General features: G+C 42.6%; 1 protein-coding gene across 1 annotated transcript in view; it reads right to left on the reverse strand.

The window, feature by feature from the left end:
• Nucleotides 1-18,100, reverse strand: part of NFXL1 (nuclear transcription factor, X-box binding like 1) — a 92,591-nt gene extending 74,491 nt beyond the window's left edge. The window contains exons 1-6 of the mRNA XM_058192978.1: nt 17,730-18,100; nt 13,792-13,974; nt 11,491-11,600; nt 8,918-9,051; nt 5,827-6,005; nt 2,801-2,962 (exon numbers count right to left, since the gene is read on the reverse strand). Coding sequence (XP_058048961.1) covers nt 2,801-2,962; nt 5,827-6,005; nt 8,918-9,051; nt 11,491-11,600; nt 13,792-13,974; nt 17,730-17,877 — 916 coding nt within the window. The 5' untranslated portion in view covers nt 17,878-18,100. The remainder of the gene's footprint in view (nt 1-2,800; nt 2,963-5,826; nt 6,006-8,917; nt 9,052-11,490; nt 11,601-13,791; nt 13,975-17,729) is intronic.
• Nucleotides 18,101-21,932: the final 3,832 nt, after the last annotated feature.

A 21,932-nucleotide genomic window follows, 5' to 3' on the forward strand; every position in this document is an offset into this window, starting at 1 on the left:
CTACAGAGGGTTCGTCATGTTTTAGGGAGCTGGATCAGAACGCCAAACGAAGTCGTTAAACAGAACAATTTGCACCTGGATGACAAGGGTTCCCACAGTTGTGCTGCCCACAGGGCAATTTTCGTCCACAGGGCAGTTGACACGACCATTCTTTCATGCTGCATCTCCGCGGCACCGCCCTGGCCTTTTTGCAGTAGCAAGTTATTACGACCATCTTTGGGCAAGGTGGACATGGACCTAGGGAGCAAAAGACGAAATCAAGAAGTTAACGTACTAATACAGCTGAGACGGTGGTGAAATCTAAATTTCCTTCCTACAGGTTCTGTGGGCGTGGCTTGGTGGGGGTGTGTGTGTCATGTGACTGGGTGGGCGTGTCTATGTGACGGGATCAGAAACTCACTAACAATGTCCTACTGGACTAGTTTGGAACCCTCACCACATCTCTGACATCAATACAATTGAACGTGTCCAGAAATATTTTACAAGAAGAGTTCTCCATTCCTCTGAAAACAACAAAATACCTTATCCCATCAGACTTGAAATCCTAGGCTTAGAAAACTTGGAACTCCGTCGCCTTCGACAAGACCTAAGTTTAACTCACAGAATCATCTATTGTAATGTCCTTCCTGTCAAAGACTACTTCAGCTTTAATTGCAATAATACAAGGGCAACCAATAGATTTAAACTTAATGTCAACCGCTTTAATCTAGATTGCAGAAAATATGACTTCTGTAACAGAATCATCAGTGCTTGGAATACTTTACCTGACTCTGTGGTCTCTTCCCATAATCCTAAAAGCTTTAACCAAAAACTTTCTACTATTGACCTCACCCCATTCCTAAGAGGACCATAAGGGGCGTGCATAAGCGCACAAACGTGCCTACCGTTCCTGTCCTATTGTTTTTCTTTTCTTCTTCCTATATATATATGCTTATACCTCCTAACATTTACTCATATATATGTTTATATACTATATAATCTTTTTGTATGATGTTGTGACAAAATAAATAAATAAAATAAATAAATGACCTCCAGGTCCCTTCCAGCCCTGGATCATCCTCTGAAGCTGCGTCTAGTTCCAAGTTCCTCTCCTTCCTTCCTCTCCTTTCTTTCTCTCTCTTTCTTTCTCTCTCTCTCTCTCAAATGAACCCCTCACTCCCCCCCCATTTTTTGCCTACACCCCCCCATTTTTTGCCTAGCAGGCTTCAGCTTTTTTACCTTTTAAAAATTGCTTTTAAAAGTAGGGGGAAAAAAGGTGCTGACGATCGCGTGGCTCAGCTGGGCATGGGGTGGGGGACAGGGATTTTTGCTACCAGTTCTCTGAACCACCCGCCGCCATTGCTATCGGATCGACCGATCCGGTCCGAACCGGGAGCATTTCACCCCTGAGCTGGGACCTCAATTTAACACACGTCAGACATAACGGGACAGAATTCTAATGCACAAAAACACTGGAAATAACAGACAAGTCTATTGTATTTATAACTGATGTCCAGAGGAAGGAATTTTACTTCACAACGTCATTTGTGGGTGATGTCATACTACAAATGACGTTGTGATGTAAAATTCCTTCCTCTGGACGTCACTTATAAATGATCTGAATAGCTATTTTTTTTATTTATTTATAATTCAATTTTTATACCGCCCTTCTCCCGGAGGACTCGGGGCGGTTTACAGCCATATTAAAACCGACACAAAATACAAACACAAATTTAAAAACAAAATTAAAAACCAAATTACTATAGGCCGAATCAAACTAAAATGGTCATAGACCGACATAAAACCCATTAAAATTTCCATTTAAAAATTTCGCTTAGGCCAGTCCCGCACGGTGAAATAATGTCTTAAGTTCACGATTGAAGGTCCGGAGGCCGGGGAGTTGGCACAACCCCGGAGGCAGCTCATTCCAAAGGGCAGGTGACGCCACAGAGAAGGCTCTCCCCCTGGGGGCCGCCGACCGGCATTGTTTGGTCGACGGCACCCTGAGAAGGCCCACCCTGTGGGAGTGCACAGGTCAATGGGAGGCTATCGGTGGCAGCAGGCAGCATAGCAGGCAGCTATGACTGATGTTGTTTGCAATTGAACAGATGTTTGGGAGGGAGAGATGCTCCCTGTTCCCTGTTCCCAGGCTAATTTGAGCTGCCTACAGTGGTGGCCAAAATTGTGGAAACCTTTTGAGAAAAGTATTTTTGAGGTTTGATGGCTTATAACACCACTTTTTTTGAGGAGAGGGGAGTTTCAAGATAATCCTATTCCACTGCTGGAATGACCTGGGAATAGCCCAGACCTTCACCCAATTGAAAATCTATGGAGCCGACTAAAGAAACTTGTTAGTCAGACGCGACCCAGAAGTAAAACCCAGTTAATAGAAGCAATCATACAATCTTGGTTTCACATCTTAACAGCTGAAGAACTAAAAGACTTGGTTCACTCCATGGGAAGACGTTGTAAGGCTGTAATTCACGCTAAAGGTTACCCAACTAAGTATTAACTGACCTGGTGATAATTTATGTATATCTCGTTTTTTTCTATGGTGATAATTTTTATATATCTCGTTTTCTCTATGGTGATAATTTTTATATATCTCATTTTTTCTAAATGTTTCACTTTTCTTCTTTATACTGTAACTGCTCTTCTAATAGCAAATCCTTCCTAAAAGTTATTGCATTGCATTCTTGATTAAATTATCTTTCCATTGAGATATAATTTTATGGTATTACTCCCAAAACAGAGGGTTCGTCATGTTTTAGGGAGCTGGATCAGAACGCCAAACGAAGTCGTTAAACAGAACAATTTGCACCTGGATGACAAGGGTTCCCACAGTTGTGCTGCCCACAGGGCAATTTTCGTCCACAGGGCAGTTGACACGACCATTCTTTCATGCTGCATCTCCGCGGCACCGCCCTGGCCTTTTTGCAGTAGCAAGTTATTACGACCATCTTTGGGCAAGGTGGACATGGACCTAGGGAGCAAAAGACGAAATCAAGAAGTTAACGTACTAATACAGCTGAGACGGTGGTGAAATCTAAATTTCCTTCCTACAGGTTCTGTGGGCGTGGCTTGGTGGGGGTGTGTGTGTCATGTGACTGGGTGGGCGTGTCTATGTGACGGGATCAGAAACTCACTAACAATGTCCTACTGGACTAGTTTGGAACCCTCACCACATCTCTGACATCAATACAATTGAACGTGTCCAGAAATATTTTACAAGAAGAGTTCTTCACTCCTCTGAAAACAACAAAATACCTTATCCCATCAGACTTGAAATCCTAGGCTTAGAAAACTTGGAACTCCGTCGCCTTCGACAAGACCTAAGTTTAACTCACAGAATCATCTATTGTAATGTCCTTCCTGTCAAAGACTACTTCAGCTTTAATTGCAATAATACAAGGGCAACCAATAGATTTATACTTAATGTCAACCGCTTTAATCTAGATTGCAGAAAATATGACTTTTGTAACAGAATCATCAGTGCTTGGAATACTTTACCTGACTCTGTGGTCTCTTCCCATAATCCTAAAAGCTTTAACCAAAAACTTTCTACTATTGACCTCACCCCATTCCTAAGAGGACCATAAGGGGCGTGCATAAGCGCACAAACGTGCCTACCGTTCCTGTCCTATTGTTTTTCTTTTCTTCTTCCTATATATATATATGCTTATACCTCCTAACATTTACTCATATATATGTTTATATACTATATAATCTTTTTGTATGATGTTGTGACAAAATAAATAAATAAAATAAATAAATGACCTCCAGGTCCCTTCCAGCCCTGGATCATCCTCTGAAGCTGCGTCTAGTTCCAAGTTCCTCTCCTTCCTTCCTCTCCTTTCTTTCTCTCTCTTTCTTTCTCTCTCTCTCTCTCAAATGAACCCCTCACTCCCCCCCCATTTTTTGCCTACACCCCCCCCCCATTTTTTGCCTAGCAGGCTTCAGCTTTTTTACCTTTTAAAAATTGCTTTTAAAAGTAGGGGGAAAAAAGGTGCTGACGATCGCGTGGCTCAGCTGGGCATGGGGTGGGGGACAGGGATTTTTGCTACCAGTTCTCTGAACCACCCGCCGCCATTGCTATCGGATCGACCGATCCGGTCCGAACCGGGAGCATTTCACCCCTGAGCTGGGACCTCAATTTAACACACGTCAGACATAACGGGACAGAATTCTAATGCACAAAAACACTGGAAATAACAGACAAGTCTATTGTATTTATAACTGATGTCCAGAGGAAGGAATTTTACTTCTAGCGTCATTTGTGGGTGATGTCATACTACAAATGACGTTGTGATGTAAAATTCCTTCCTCTGACGTCACTATAAATGATCTGAATAACTATTTTTTATTTATTTATAATTCAATTTTATACCGCCCTTCTCCCGGAGGACTCAAGGTTTACAGCCATATTAAAACCGACACAAAATACAAACACAAATTTAAAACAAAATTAAAAACCAAATTACTATAGGCGAATCAAACTAAAATGGTCATAGACCGACATAAAACCCATTAAAATTTCCATTTAAAATTTCGCTTAGGCCAGTCCATACGGTGAAATAATGTCTTAAGTTCACGATTGAAGGTCCGGAGGCGGGAGTTAGCACAACCCGAGGCAGCTCATTCAAAGGGCAGGTGGCGCCACAGAAGGCTCTCCCCTGGGGCCGCCGACCGGCATTGTTTGGTCGACGGCACCCTGAGAAGGCCCACCCTGTGGGAGTGCACAGGTCAATGGGAGGCTATCGGTGGCAGCAGGCAGCATAGCAGGCAGCTATGACTGATGTTGTTTGCAATTGAACAGATGTTTGGGGGGGAGAGATGCTCCCTGTTCCCTGTTCCCAGGCTAATTTGAGCTGCCTACAGTGGTGGCCAAAATTGTGGAAACCTTTTGAGAAAAGTATTTTTGAGGTTTGATGGCTTATAACACCACTTTTTTTGAGGAGAGGGGAGTTTCAAGATAATCCTATTCCACTGCTGGAATGACCTGGGAATAGCCCAGACCTTCACCCAATTGAAAATCTATGGAGCCGACTAAAGAAACTTGTTAGTCAGACGCGACCCAGAAGTAAAACCCAGTTAATAGAAGCAATCATACAATCTTGGTTTCACATCTTAACAGCTGAAGAACTAAAAGACTTGGTTCACTCCATGGGAAGACGTTGTAAGGCTGTAATTCACGCTAAAGGTTACCCAACTAAGTATTAACTGACCTGGTGATAATTTATGTATATCTCGTTTTTTTCTATGGTGATAATTTTTATATATCTCGTTTTCTCTATGGTGATAATTTTTATATATCTCATTTTTTCTAAATGTTTCACTTTTCTTCTTTATACTGTAACTGCTCTTCTAATAGCAAATCCTTCCTAAAAGTTATTGCATTGCATTCTTGATTAAATTATCTTTCCATTGAGATATAATTTTATGGTATTACTCCCAAAACAGAGTGGTGTTATTAGCTATTAGCTAATTAGTTAGCTAATAGTTATTAGTAATTAGCTATTAGTTATTAGTTTTAGAAAATACACTTTTCCCAAAAGGTTTTGGCCACGACTGTAGATGCTGCTTTATAAACTGACAGAATAGGCTTAAGAAAACCTCGCCGCTGAAAAAAAATTCATTATAAATATCTTATCCTATTCTAACCTGCATAATTGTTACAGAGGAATTTTCATATTTTAATCTCATGTATTACCGTGGTCTCAATATCACTTTGAGATAAATGGTTCCTCAAATGACTATAAACTCGAAACTCTCATTTAGTGATGGCGTTAGGTGCGTATAATTCTGTATCTGTAATAGCTTACAAACAGCTGCCTTAATATTACATACCTGGATGGCAAAGCAATAGACACCTGTGTCCACAAGAAGGTTTGAAATCTCTCTCACAGACCTGGCCACAGGAATGTGGAACCAGCCAGGGGTCGAGAGGTGGATCTTCAGTCTTCCCGCAATAGCAGTAGTATCGAGTAGGAATCTCAGATCGCCTGTATTCAAACCTGCATTTTGGACTGAAAAGGAAAAACAAAAATTGAATAGAATTTTTAGAATAGAATAGAATTTTTTTATTGGCCAAGTGTGATTGGACACACAAGGAATTTGTCTTGGTGCATATGCTCTCAGTGTACATAAAAAAGATACGTTCATCAAGGTACAACATTTACAACACAATTGATGGTCAATATATCAATATAAATCATAAGGATTGCCAGCAACAAGTTACAGTCATACAGTCATAAATGGAAAGAGATTGGGGATGGGAACTATGAGAAGATTAATAGTAGTGCAGATTCAGTAAATAGTCTGACAGTGTTGATGGAATTATTTGTTTAGCAGAGTGATGGCCTTCGGGAAAAAACTGTTCTTGTGTCTAGTTGTTCTGGTGTGCAGTGCTCTATAGCGTCGTTTTGAGGGTAGGAGTTGAAACAGTTTATGTCCAGGATGCGAGGGGTCTGTAAATATTTTCACGGCCCTCTTCTTGATTCGTGCAGTATACAGGTCCTCAATGGAAGGCAGGTTGGTAGCAATTATTTTTTCTGCAGTTCTAATTATCCTCTGAAGTCTGTGTTTTTCTTGTTGGGTTGCAGAACTGAACCAGACAGTTATAGAGGTGCAAATGACAGACTCAATAATTCCTCTGTAGAACTGAATCAGCAGCTCCTTGTTGTCACATTCAGCAATATTTGCTCCCTGCTCAATCTGCTCACATCCATATGATGTGAGAAGATGCATTGTTACATTTGTTATATTCAGCAGGATTGAAGCAAAAGAGTCTGAAAGTTCACTTTCCCCAAAAATGTGACGGATATACTGTGAACGGTAAACTAAATTCAACTCAACGCTAACTAACAGAGAAACTCACAGATTACTTGTGTGCCAAATACCGTACTTTTTGGAGTATAAGATGCACTTTTTTTAAGGAGGGCAAACAAAAATAAGGAGGGAAGGAAGTGTCGTGTCCCACTCCTCCGCTGACGGCCGGGTCAGGGAAATCCGAATCAGGCGTGCCTCTGCAGCTCTGCCCAAAGTCCTCAAGGCAGGCAGGAGACCAGAAAGTGACTTCAGCAAGATATGTTCGACTTTGCCTGACTCAGAGAATGCCAGAAAGCAGATCCTTTATATAGGCCATGGGGTGTGGCTCCATGACTCAGTACTTATCCAGGCCTGCCCCTCCCTTCCTTCTGACGCCGCCGCCTATCAATTCTTCTGAAGCGAGGGTCACTCCAGTCGGTAGCTGTTGGTAATTGGCCTCCCTCAGGCTCACATGCTGTGGGGGAGGGGGAGGGGTCTAGTTGCTCCGTTTGCCTGGGCATGGAGCCAGGGCTGGGGCCGGGAGATGCTCCCTCCTCTGCAGCCTATCTGGGCATGGAGCTAGGGCTGGGGCCGGGAGGTGCCCCCTCCTCCTCAGCCTGTCTGGGCATGGAGCCAGGGCTGGGGCCGGGAGGCATACTAGGACATTCCTCAGCGTTCGGAAGCAGATAAGAAGACCCCGGCTGCGGTGAGAGCGGGCAAGACACAACAGGAAGAGACGAGGAGAGAAAGAAGGGAAGAAAAAAAAATACAAAGTTAAAGGATCACTTTGGGATTAATAGAGAAAAGATAAAAACGGGGGAAGAGGGGAGAAGGAGAATCGATGGAAATACAGGACAGGCAAAGAGAGTAGAGAATTTTAAGAGAAAAAAAGAAAAAAAGAGGAGGAAGAGAAAAAGGAGGAAAATAAAAAAGGACTGAAACACATACGGGTTGAAGTATCAATGAAATTGAGAGCATAAAAAAGAGTTGGCAATATATTAAAATATTGATAATGGAATTTAAAATGAGAAAAAATGTTTGAAGGTTATTATGGATTTTATTGATGATATTCTAGAGATGATATTATAAAGAAAAACTGAGTGTTTTCTTGCTTTTTCTTTTCTTTTTTTTGAGAATGGTTAATAGTATATGAATTGTCAATGAATTGTAAAGACGGGATTGATGTTGATGTTGGATAAGTAGAAGATATAAAAGAATACAAATATTAAATGGGAATATAAGGGTTTAATATAAATGGGAGTAGAAAAGGGAGGGGGGAAAAGAAGGAAAATTAGATAAAAGACTAAAATTTGGGGTGAAGGGTAAGATTAGGTTTATAAAGAGAAATGAAAAAAGGAAAATAAAAATATATTTAAAATATATTATATATTATAAATGCATTGATGAAAGCATGTAAGATGTGGTGGAGGAGAACTAAATTTGGTATGAACATGTAACCTGGCTGATATTCTGTTCAGAAAAGATGCATTATATGTTGTTGTTTGTGTGTAAAAAACAAAAAAACTTTACAAAATGCACCCTTTTCCCCGCTAAAAGAGGGTGGAAATACCGGTGCATCTTATACACCAAATACAGCCATTTTTAGCCTCCCGAAGCCCCACCCTGCGCGTCCCGTTTTCGCCAAAAACAGCCCCGTTTTTCACAAAAACGGGATCTGCAGAGGCTTTGGGGGGCCTGCAGAGTGCTCCTGGAGGCTGGGGAGGGCAAAAGCTTTTTTTCCCCTTGTTTACCTCTTCAAAATCTTGGTGCATCTTATACTCCGGTGCATCTTATAGCCCGAAACATACGGGTATAAATATTTTCAAGGTCCAACAATCCTGAATGGAAAGCAAAGGTTGTGCACAATTTTGGATGAATTGGTCCCGGTGAATATATCACAGTGGTCATATTCTTAACTTGTACGATATCCAAGATGTGCTAGATTAGCTAAATAAACTTCAAAATAAATGTAACATTTATCAGCTATGGAGCTTTTACACTGAAATTGCAGCATTTACGGTATAGGCTCCTGGCTACATCTTTTCTTTATTTTCAAAGCTATTGCTCCATTTCCCCCTCCCCATTCCCCGATGCATAGACCACCTTTCAGAACAAAATCTTAAAAGCTTACCATGGCCATGGATAATCTTTCTTTCCAAAATCATCATCTGTCAGAGGAGAAGATACTAAGAAAAGGCTATCCTTCGCCCACTTTTGTAGGCACGGCATGTGAAATATGCAGAAACATCCAGAGCAACTCCAGACCTTGGAAGAAAAACAAGGATATGGTTAGAAGTCCTTCTTGGCAATGTGTTGATGTAAACCGTAAACAATTATTTAAAAATAATATAACTAAGAAAAGGTTGTGCTTCTGTCCGATGTGAAATACCTGGTTGTCTAACTGGCTGGGGCAGCCACTATATTAACTTTGCTCATCTTCATCTTCTGAAAACATAGCATTTTGTGGCCAGAGATGTCTTAAAAGGTAAAGGTAAAGGTTCCCCTCGCACATATGTGCTAGTTGTTCCCGAATCTAGGGGGCGGTGCTCATCTCCATTTCAAAGCCGAAGAGCCAGCGCTGTCCGAAGACGTCTCCATGGTCATGTGGCCGGCATGACTCAACGCCAAAGGTGCACGGAACACTGTTCCCTTCCCACCAAAGGTGATCCCTATTTTTCTACTTGCATTTTTTTACCTGCTTTCGAACTGCTAAGTTGGCAGAAGCTGGGACAAGTAATGGGAGCTCACCCCGTTACGCGGCACTAGGGATTCGAACTGCTAACCTTTCAATCGACAAGCTCAGCATCTTAGCCACATGAGCCACCGCGTCCCTTAGAGATGTCTTAGCCATTAATTAATAACAGTTAACTTTCTTACTTTATTTTTCCCCAAACGTTTCTATCTCCACTTGTGTTCAATGAGGTATTTTAAAACACAAAGCCAAATACCCCCGCTACAGGTAGACCAACTTACAACTGGTAGCTTGGCAATGGACCCCACAAAAGATACTTACTGTCAAGTTCTGACAGCCACTGCCCTCCGCAGTCACATGGTCACATTTTGGTCACTTGGCAACCAGCTGACATATATGGCTGCTTCAGGAGTGAAATGCTCCCGGTTCAGACTGGATCGCCCGATCTGGTAGCAATGGCGGTGGGTGGTTCGGAGAACCGGTAGCAAAAGCCTTTTTTTTTTTTTTAACTTTTAAAAGCAATTTTTCTTCGGCCGAAAAAATGCTTTTAAAAGTAAAAAAAAAAAAAAGCCTCCAATGATCGCGCGGCTCAGCTGGGATCGTCAGAGGTTTTTAAAAGCATTTTTTTACAACCTCTTTGGCTGAAGCGGTTGTAAAAAAAATGCTTTTAAAAGTTTTTTTTAAAAAAAGTTGGTCACGCCCACCCAGTCACATTACCCCCCCCACCAGGCCACGCCCACAAAACTGGTAGTAACAAATTTTACATATCACCCCTGCATAAAGGGCTTTAAAATTAATAACCAACATCTTGAATTGGATTTGGAAGCAAATTGGCCTAATCGTCTTTTAAATCTTTTAAGAATCTTTTAACATCTTTTAAAAGCATTTTTAAAAACCTTTTCGGCTAAAGAGATTGTAGAAAAAATGCTTTTAAAAGCCTCTAACGATCCCAGCTGAGCCGTGCGATCATCAGAGGCTTTTTTTTTTACTTTTAAAAGCATTTTTTTTTGGCCGAGGAAAAAATGCTTTTAAAAGTAAAAAAAAAACTTCTGATGATCGCGTGGCTCAGCTGGGCATGGGTGGGGGGGCAGCGATTTTTGCTACCGGTTCTCCGAACCACTCACCACCATCGCTACCGGATCGGGCGATCTGGTCCGAACCGGGAGCATTTCACCCCTGCCTTTATGGCATGTGTCCAGGTATCTGAGGTGCCATCTTGCCCCAATGGGATTGGCCCACCCAATTCACTCCAGCAAAAGGGACTTGCAACAAACCGCATCAATCAAGGAACTTTGGCAGATGGGGGGTCAAGGAGAAGGCCTTTTCTGCTGTGGCTCCTACCTGGTGAAACGTTCTACCACTGGATATCTCGTCTCCCCAACCCTTCTGCCCTCTGGAAAGGATTTAAAACCTGGTTTTGCCACTTAGCTTGGAGCATCGCTGAGGGAGCGCTTTGCTAAAAATGGTTGATGAGGTAAGAGACAAGATCCTACCCTATGCCACTGGTTTTAATTTTTATTTAAGTCTTAACGATGTTAGGTGTTTATAAATTTAGTAATTTGAACTGTTTGTATAAACTTAATAAGGAAATCTTTTCACTCAGGTTGATTCAATTACCCACCACAGAAAAGGAGACGTGGAATACACCAATGGTGAAATTCAAATATTTTACTACTGGTTCTGTGGGCGTGGCAGGGGAAGGATACTGCAAAATTTCCATTCCCACCCCACTCCTGGGGGAAGGATATTGCAAAATCTCCATTCCCTCCCCACTCTGGGACTAGCCAGAGGTGGTATTTTCCGGTTCTCTGAACTACTCAAAATTTCCGCTACCAGTTTTCCAGAACCTGTCAGAACCTGCTGGATTTCACCCCTGGAATACCACCAGTTGGAGATTCCACAGGGGAACTCTCAAATAAGCATCCTGATCCATTTTGGAAGCCAAGATTATTTCAAGAGATTAGTGAATACAGATTGGGGAAAAAGATAACACAGCAATGTAAGATACTTACCGCTTGGTTTCTCTTAATTGAAGCAATGCAAATCAGACACGTCAGTGCCCCAGATTGAAAGGCGTCATTCATATACTGCTTTGTACGCTCCAATTCACTTGCATCTCCATCTTTGAATAGAAAAAGATCGTAATAAATTTTTTATTATGCTAGCGTATAAAGGCAGATGGGTAACCAATATGTCCTTTTAGAGTTCCATGCTGGTCATTTCTAGCTTCGGCCTCCATGGGCTAGAAAGTGTAGAATCTCAAAACCACTTATGTTCTTTTGAAGCCTCTATCACACTAAGTGTGAAATATTTCCTTTCACCTTCGTTCTAATCAATTCTACAGAATGTCCTCTTTGTGGAACTGTTTAAATTCATTAATATTTCAAAGCTATTTTGCGTGGCCTTGCTTCAAGTCATACCACCTTTCAATTGGGGAAAGTTCAGGCATTCCAAAAAGTGAAATTTCTCTTGCTCCAGCCGTTCGATTATAGAGTTTACTTGTTTGTAATCACTGTGTGATCATTCTTACAACGTGTATTCGTTTAAGCTTCACTTCGTAGACAAGTCCCTGGACATTCCCTCACAGAACTTGCTGGTACAATCTAGATATAATGTTCCCTCAAAGAAGAAGAGCCATCCATATTTGTAGGCTAGCAAGCAGCCTCAGTTTATTTTAATCACCATGCTTCGCGGAGAGGAGAGTCTTTTATAAAAATGTAGTGTTGTATTCTAAAAACTATCTGGATTATCTAAATGATAACTAGCAAACCTGAGAGGGATGGCAATTATTCCAGGGAACAGTGGCTGCCTCCCAGTGGTGGTATTAAGCCAGTTTGGTTGAACCGGTAGTGGCAACCTGCGGTGTCATGCCCCTATTGGAGTCTGAATCTGAAGGGGAAGAGGAACAGATGACAGAGAGTGAGAGTGTGGATCCGTTGGCTGTGGAAGAAACTGGGAAAAGTGCCAAGTCAGGCTGGGCAGAGCAGGAGAGAGGTAGAACAAGGGAGAGGGGGTTCAGATGAAGACCAAGGCCCACCCCCTCCTCATCCTAGGCAGCACAGGGAGGAACGGAGAAAAGAGCAACGTGAGTTGTGTGGCTTACGAGGGAAGAAAGGGACCCGATCCTCTTTACAAGGCACAGATGCTGCTGGAGTTTAAAAGGAAAGGCAAATGGGAGGGGCGGTTGTCGGGAACAAATGCTGAGTTTATCTGGTGTTTCTTTGAATCCTGGCATCCTCCCAACTGGCTTGATTTATTGCCGTGCTACTTTACCTGTGGAATTCCTTATTTTGCTTGCCCTGCCGGATTAATTACTTGTCTTGCCTTGTTGGATTTTTTGTTAGAAGTTTTCTGCTTACAACGTTTGGAACTGTAGTATTGCCAGCCAAAAACTATTACAGGTTGGTGGAAGAGCTCTCTCCAGGCTGGAGAGTTGAAAGGGACATCGGGGACACAGTTGGTGATAATAAAGGGACTCATATCGGTTCACTGGCTGTCTTGCCTTTGTGTCACGCCCCGAGTCATCTTGCCATCCTATTTAGCCACGTTTTCTAAGATGTGCACATGCGTGCAAGATGTGCGCGTGAACAAAACACATGCGCGGAAAGCCGGGCGCATGTGCGGAAGGTGCGCGCGCTCACATTTTTGGTGCGCGGCAAACCGGTGGTAAAATTTTGTGAAACCCACCTCTGCTGCCTCCCTCATACCCTTTCATGCATACACCTTGTATTCAATAATTTCATAATGTAAGAATTTTAAACACTAATGTCTAACTTTGCAAGAGCGACTTGCAGATCCTTTGCTTTTACCCTGAGGTTGTTTGTAATCTTTCCAGGTACAAGTACAGTACACTTGCTTTGAGGGGAATTTTTTGTCTGGCAATCACTCCTAGGATAGTACTGCACACATTTTGCCTGTGAAACAATGAAGGCCAATTTTTGGCAATGATTTTTGTAGCCCCTTTGGGCCTCAAATACTTATAAACCCTTTTGAGTAATCATCATTCACTTCCTCAGATCCGTATCCTGAAGGGTAAATTTCAATTTCACTGGCAGGAACAGCAACCACAAGTTAGCACCTTGAGGAAGCAAATTATCCTGAGATTTTACATACTTTTTCCAAAACACACGAGCAAAGGTTGACATAATATGTTTAGCTTACCAAGTTACGTGAACACGAGCAGCAGCTTTCCAAATGTAGCAAAGTAATATTCTATCGCAAAGATGGAAATTAATCTCTAAGCAATATTTTTAATGTAATGCTATGTTTTTCTTTGAAATGAAAAGCTGGGAAAACAATATAGAAAAACTTACCAGTCTGATTAGTATATTTTGTAAACGTTTTGGCCAAGATTTGTCCGTGCTTTCCTTCAATTTCTTCTTCTTCATCATCACCTTCATCATCGGATGAGGAACTAAATTGATTTTCAACAAGTCTCTTAACTGCAGCTTGATTAGCCTTCTTAATTTCGTCGAACTTTTTCTGTGATGCAAGTTCTGTTAAAATAATAAAATTACACATTAGGAGAACCTGAAACAAGGAATGGTTTGTTCAACTACAATGTTGAATAAATCACATTAACATTGTATCTAAGTATACTCCGGCCAAACCAAACAACCCACGTAACGGTTTAGCATGAACTATGAATCCAGACCCTAGTTTTTCAACATTAAGCTCAATAAATTGAAGTTCTGTGTAAATATTTACCTATAATAAATCTATATAAAGATCAGACACTTTAAAAAGAGTTTTTGATGTGAGCTTTTCTCCAGATACTATAATCTCAATTATCTTCAAGCATGTACGACCAGGAAAATTAAGGTTACTCTTGCCTTATGGTTAGATTTCCTATTTCTTACTGTACTTCACTAATAGCACCCAAAATTCTAAAATAAATAATCTTTTCAATATAATCTTTCAGATGAAAGCAGATCTGAAGAAGGTCAGTCAATGATAGCTTGAATCAAACATTTTATCTAAGCATTAATACAAAAACGCATGAAACTCTTTTTTTCAAGAAAGGCTAATTTGGAGCATAACTATCTGGTTTGGTTCTGCAACCCAACAAGACAGACACAGACTTCAGAGGATAATTAGAACTGCTACCAACCTGCCATCCATAGAGGACCTGTATACTGCACGAGTCAAAAAGAGGGCCGTGAAAATATTTACAGACCCCTCACACCCTGGACATAAACTGTTTTAACTCTTACCCTCAAAACGATGCTACAGAGCATTGCACACCAGAACTTGACACAAGAACAGTTTTTCCCCAAACACCATCATTCTGCTAAACAAATAATTCCCTCAACACTGTCAAACTATTTACTAAATCTACACTACTATTAATCTTCTCATCATTCCTATCACCCATCTCCTCCCACTTATGACTGTAATTTTGTTGTTTGTATCCTTACGATTTATACTGATAGTTTCCTGATTGCTTATTTGTAGCCTATGACTATCATTAAGTGTTGTAAGTTTTGTACCTTGATGAGCCTATCTTTTCTTTTATGTACACTGAGAGCAGATGCATCAAGACAAATTCCTTATGTGTCCAATCACACTTGGCCAATAAAAAATAAATAAATTCATTCATTCTAAAGAAACAGGGAAATTCTTTCTTCAACCTCCTGGCTTTCTTTTCTTGACATATTTTGGAGAAAATAGAACAGGAATCATGGCTTGCCCATTATAAGAATCAAACTATAAACTTCCTGATGACAAAGGAAAGTAAGCTACAATATTTAAGTAATACAAATTAGAACTCTGCTGTTTTGCCCAAGATGTACACGTACCCAGCTATTACTTTGTAACCTGTTTCAAGTAATTTTTCTCTTCCTTTATGAATGTTTCTGTGCCTTTTGAGAATCCAATTTCAGTTATATTAATATCCACAAATATTCCATTAACATGTTAGAATTTAGCTTAGTTCTAAGCTTCCTTCACTCCTTGATTAGTTTGTCACCCGTTGCTGCTTCTCCTGCCCTCAGGTGTTTTGGAGAAACTCCCTCTTCTTTGGGGCAACCCCTGAGATATTGGAACACTGCTATCATGTCTCCCCTAGTCCTTCTTTTTATTAAACTAGACATACCCAATTCTAGCAACTGTTCATTGGATCTCCAGTCCCCTAATCGTCTTTGTTGGTCTTCTCTGAAGTCTTTCCAGAGTTTTGACATGTTTTCCACATCGTGGTGACTAAAACTGGATGCGGTATTCCAAATGTGGCTTTATCAAGGCTTGTGTATATGATCAATGCTAAGACTTTAAGCTAAGGAAGAGGAATGCGTTGCTCGTTTCCATAACTACCATGTGCGGATGCAAAATTGGATCCCTAGCAAGTTTCTTTTCCATTTCTATATCCCTGGAAGGACGAGAATGAAAACTGGAAGCTACTGAAATTCCAAAGACCGTTAAGCAATTGAGAAGCATAGATAGCCTTCGACTTAAACCAAACTGCTTAACAATTGTTCAAAGTGAAATGTATTAAATGTGTTGAACAATTGTTCAAAGTTACGGCTGAAAAAAGTGACTAGTCCTCACATTTACAACCCTTGCCGTGTCAAAGTCACATGTATGTATTAATGACGGTTGCAGTGTCCCAAGATAATGTGATCACTATTTACGACCCTCCAGGCAGGGGGAACCACTTCATTTGTTGACCTGCTTAATGACTGCAACAAAAAGGTTATAAAATTGGATGTGCTTCTTTTAATGTCTGTTTCACTTAGCAGTGGATGTTCTAAACCAGGGGTCACCAACCTTGGCAACTTTAAGCCTGGAGGATTTCAACTCCCAGAATCCCCCAGCCAGCACTGGCTGGGGAATTCTGGGAATTGAAGTCCTCCAGGCTTAAAACTATTACTATTAGCCTTCTCATCGTTCCTATCACCCATCTCCTCCCACTTATGACTGCATGACTGTAACTTGGTTGCTTGTATCCTTACGATTTATATTGATTGTTTCCTAGTATGATTCGGTTGTTTATTTGTACCCTATGACTATCATTAACTGTTGTGCCTTAGGATTCTTGACCAAAGTATCTTGTCTTTTTATGTACACTGAGAGCATGGGAACAAAGATAAATTCCTTGTGTGTCCAATCACACTTGGCCAATAAAGAGTTCTGTTCTGTTCTGTTCTATTCTATTCCACAGCAAACTCACCACGGCCAATGCAGCACAGCCAACTCGCCAAGGGACAAGTCGCTGCAGAAAAATTCGAAGAACCGGTAGCAAAAATCCCTGCCCCCCACCCTATGCCCAGCTGAGCCATGCGATCATCAGAGTTTTGTTTTTTACTTTTAAAAGCATTTTTTCTTGGGTGGAAAAAATGCTTTTAAAAGTTAAAAAAAAAAGAGCCTCTGATGATTGTGCAGCTCAGCTGGGTGCTAGCCAGAAAACAGAGGTGTGGGGGGGGGGGGGCTGAGTCCATTTTTGCTCCCAGCAGGCTTCCCTGAAGTCTGCAAGCCAAAAAACGGGGGGGAGGGGTGTCCATTTTTGCTCCAGCAGGCTTCCCTGAAGCTTGCTAGACAAAAAATGAGGGTTCCCCCCCCCCCCATTTTTGCTCCCAGCAGGCTTCGCTGAAGCCTGCTAGCCAAAAAAGGGGTGGGGGTGGGGGGTTCATTTTTGAGAGAGAGAGAGAGAAAGAAAGAAAGGAGGGAGGGAGGGAGGAAGGAAAGGAGGAGGAGAGGAAGGAAGGAGTACAAACCTGGCACTAGACGCAGATTCAGAGGATAATCCAGGGCTGGAAGGCATCTGGAGGTCATCTAGTCCAGGGATCTCCAACCTTGGCCACTTTAAGCCTGGCAGACTTCAACTCCCAGAATCCCCCCTCTGGGAGTTGAAGTCCACCAGGCTTAAAGTGGCCCAAGGTTGGAGACCCCTGATCTAGTCCAACCCTGCTCCAGCAGGACATTGTCAGTAAAGTTTCTTGTCTTTTGATTTCCCCCCCCTCCGTCACTTGGTTGCATAGCTACGCCCACCCAGTCACATGACCCACCAAGCCACGCCCACCAAGCCCCACCCACCCACCGAACCGGTAGCAAAAAAATCAGATTTCATCCCATCACCCTGGGACCCCCACAAAGGTGGAGGGCTCCAGGTGAGCAGGAAGCCATGGTTCCTCCCCCTCCCCAATTATCACCTTTCGGATAGTGGCGGCTCCAGAAAGCTTCCCATCTGGCCAAAGATGAAGCGCCCCCTCCCCGCCCCGCCATTCTCCTTTGCGGCACAGCAGGGCGGGATACTCACCATGGGCTCCCCCTGCGCTGGCCGGCAACCCTCCCGCTCCTCTCGCCTTTCCCCGCCCGCCGGGTCCGTTCCCCAAAGAGACCCCGCCGGTTGCAGCCCGGCCCCTGCCTCTCCCGCGCCCTCCCTGGCGCCAAGCAGCGGCTTCCATCCCTCCGCTTAGTGGCTTCCTCCGGCCGCCGCTCCTGCTCCTCCGGCCGCTCTTCCGCCAGTGCGAGCCGCGGAGAAAGCGACGTAACACCTTCGGCTCCCGCTCCAGCCGGTTCGGCGGCTCAAACTACGATTCCCAGCCACCCCTTGCGCCGAATGCCGGCCGAAGAACCGGAAACGCCGCCATGAAAAAGGCGAGGGAAGCGGCCATGGGCGGGACTCAAACTACGATTCCCAGCTACCCCTTGCGCCGAATGCCTGCCGAAGAACCGGAAGCGCCGCCATGAAAGAGGCGAGGAAAGCGGCCATCGGCAGGACTTAAAACTACGATTCCCAGCTACCCCTTGCGCCGAATGCCGGCCGAAGAACAGGAAGCGCCGCCATGAAAGGAGAGTGAAGCGGCCAAAGGGCGGGGCTTCGCTGATCGAAGCCAGCCGAAGCCGCCGGAAGTAGCGCGGCCGTGCCGGTCTTTCCGCGGTGGGAGCGTGTCTATGCTTTTCTGATCGCTGTCCTTTTATGTTTATGTTTATGTGCAAATCAATTCGGATAGAAAAAAAAAATCGTCAGTGTCACGTCTTCCGCATCTATTGCAATGCATTGGTTAAAGGCTCCCAAATCGGTTCAGATGCAAACATTAATACAAAAAAGGGGAAGAAGCGGTTATTTATTTATTTATTTATTTAATTTTGTCATAACAATATACACAAGCATCACACAAAGAGATTATATAATATATAAACATATATATGGGGAGAAACAAGGAAGTATTTATTTATTTACCCTCTGCATTTATGGATTAGTATCGAGGTCTCGAACCTTGGCAACTTGAAGCCTGGCGGACTTCGACTCCCAGAATCCCCCAGCCAGCTTTATTTTTGCTGGCTGGGGGATTCTGGGAGTTGAAGTCCACCAGGCTTAAAGTCGCCAAGGTTGGAGACCCCTGGATTTATTTAATATGCCATCAAATCGTTTTCAGCTTCTAGAAACCACATCAATCTACATCCGCTGTGGGTTCCCCTAATTGCAGAAATGCCGCCCTACCTTTTTTGTGTGAAAATAACTCTGCATGGAGCAAGTCAACGAGAAGTGTTAAATCATGTATTCTGCTCCTTAAATCTGAATCTGCACTACTATTAATCTTCTCATCATTCCCATCACCCATCTCCTTCCACTTATGACTGTATGACTATAACCTTGTTGCTTGTATTCTTAATATTGATATTGTTTCCTGATTGCTTATTTGTACCCTATGACTATCATTAAGTGTTGTACCTTATGATTCTTGATGAAGGTATCTTTTCTTTTATGTACACTGAGAGCGTATGCACCAAGACAAATTCCTTGTGTGTCCAATCACACTTGGCCAATAAAAAATAGAATAGAATTTTTTATTAAGGAATTAATGATTAAGGAAAGAGTATTACCTGAGATCAAGTAGGATAAAAACCTAATGGGAAAAAACCCTACAGATCCCTCTTTTTAATTTTTAATTCTTAGAATAGAATAGAAGTTTTTATTGGCCAAGTATGATTGGACACGCAAGGAATTTGTCTTTGTTACATATGCTCTCAGTGTACATAAAAGAAAAGATACCTTCAAGGTACAACACTTAATGATAGTCATAGGGTACAAATAAGCAATCAGGAAACAATATCAATATAAATCGTAAGGATACAAGCAACAAAGTTACGGTCATAACTGAAAGATGGGTGATGGGAACGATTAGAAGATTAATAGTAGTGCAGATATAGTAAATAGTTTGACAATGTTGAGGGAATTATTTGTTGAGCAGAGTGATGGCATTTGGGGTAAAAATTCTCTTCTCTTCTATATAGTTTAGATAGAGTTGCCCACAAAAACCCCTTGGAAGCCACAGCTGCTACAATACAATAATGTGGGCATTGTGCTACTCTTAACAGTACTACTGGTTACCAGTAGGCATTGCAGTAGGATTACTGCAATGCTCTCTACATGGGGCTCCCCTTGAAGGGCATCCGGAGGCTGCAGTTAGTCCAGAACGCGGCTGCGCGGGTGATAGATGGAGCCCCTCGTGGCTCCCGTATAACACCCATCCTGCGCAGACTGCACTGGCTACCTGTGGCCTTCCGGGTGCGCTTCAAGGTCTTGGTGACCACCTTTAAAGCGCTCCATGGCATTGGGCCGGGTTATTTACGGGACCGCCTACTGCTACCGAATACCTCTCACCGACCCGTGCGCTCTCACAGAGAGGGTCTCCTCAGGGTGCCGTCAGCAAGGCAATGTCGTCTGGCGACGCCCAGGGCAAGGGCCTTCTCTGTGGGGGCTCCCACCCTTTGGAACGAACTTCCCCCCGGACTCCGCCAGCTTCCGGACCTTCGGACCTTCCGCCGCGGGCTTAAAACATATTTATTTAATTGTGCAGGACTGAGCTAGGTTTTAAATTTATGGGTTTTAATTGGGTTTTATTTGTATATTTTAATTAACGGGCTTTCAAATAAGTTTCTTAATTGTTTTTATTCTGTATTTATATTTATATGTTTTTAAATGCCTGTGAACCGCCCTGAGTCCTTCGGGAGATAGGGCGGTATATAAATACGATTAATAAATAAAATAAATAAATAAATAAATAATCTGGTTGTAACTCAATATTTTGGTTGTCATGTACAAAGCTCTTCATGGTATAAAGGCTTGGATATTGGAGGAACTATCTAGCTCTGATTATCTGACTGCCCAACAAAATCAAATAGGCTTGGCACAATGCCATCCTTATTACACATTGCCATCTGGTGGTACCCAGGAAGTATCTCCAGTGAGATCTGGATAGTTTATCTCTGATGACCTATAAAAATAAATAAGAGGAGTGAAATACAAAATTGGAGGTCAGGTCAAAAAGCTCCTTACATAAATACATTTTTCCAGGGGAAATGAAAATGCTAGCTCAGCTATGTTTCCTGTTTCAGTCCACTTCAGGGTTTTTTTAAAAAAACTGTTACATAAAAAGGATCCACATCCTGTACTAAGTGGCTGCTCTTCAGTAAATCTAGTTTGTTCCTGGGATGCTAGTTGCTTTCGGGTTGGATCACTGAGTAAGTAAACTAGCAGTGGCTTATGCTAAATACAGCTATTATGCAAATAAGCTATATATTATGTGAATCTGGCCAGTATGGTTTAGTGCAGGGGTCTCCAACCTTGGTCCCTTTAAGACTTGTGGACTTCAACTCCCAGAGTCCCTCAGCCAGCTTTGTTTGAGAACTTTGCTGGCTGAGGGACTCTGGGAGTTGAAGTCCACAAGTCTTAAAGGGACCAAGGTTGGAAACTCCTGGTTTAGTGCTGTATCTTTATTTTATTTTATTTTGTGCCTTCAACTCAGTGTTGACTCCTGGCTTTTCCTTAGACTACTCTCTAGTTTCCTTGGCAACATTTTCAAAAGTGGTTTGCCATTGCCTTCTTCATAGGGCTGAGTGAGTGTGACTGGTCCAAAGTTACCCAAGGCAAGATTAGACATCATTGGTCACCTAGTTTTTTAGCATAGCGCCTAAACCTGTGATGTCTCCCTTGGATGACTCCTCTGACTCTTCCTCGGAGGCCGGCTTGGGGAAGGATGAGCTCGTTCCTGGCACGTCAGGAATGGGGTTTAATTAATGACTGCGAACTGCCAGCAGAAAGAGAATTATAGACTTTAGCTAGGGACAGTTTGCAGATCAATGAAGAGGAGGAGGAGCTGCCTTCTTTGGTGGAATTGAAAGCAAGCAGGGCAGAGAAAAGGTAACAGTAACGGAGGTCTGCCAGATTACTCGTAAGAAGGCCCCATCCGTCTTGATGGGCTGCACCGGAAAGCTAATTATCAGAACAGGCAGAGGGAAGCGTGTTGCTGGGAACGTCTTTGGGTTATGGTTGTGTGTTTGTTCTTGCTTCCGGCTTGACTTTTGAGACTCTGAACTTCTCTTGACAAGTGAGCTCTCATGGATGTACTTTGCTTGGCAGTGTTGTGATCCAGGCCCAAGTAGGTAGTAGGAAACTCAGTCAGCGTAAAAACAAACAAACTTTATTCGAACAGCTGAGAATTACTTCATTCTC

Source organism: Ahaetulla prasina, chromosome 8 (assembly GCF_028640845.1).
Source record: "Ahaetulla prasina isolate Xishuangbanna chromosome 8, ASM2864084v1, whole genome shotgun sequence".
NCBI lineage: Eukaryota > Metazoa > Chordata > Lepidosauria > Squamata > Colubridae > Ahaetulla > Ahaetulla prasina.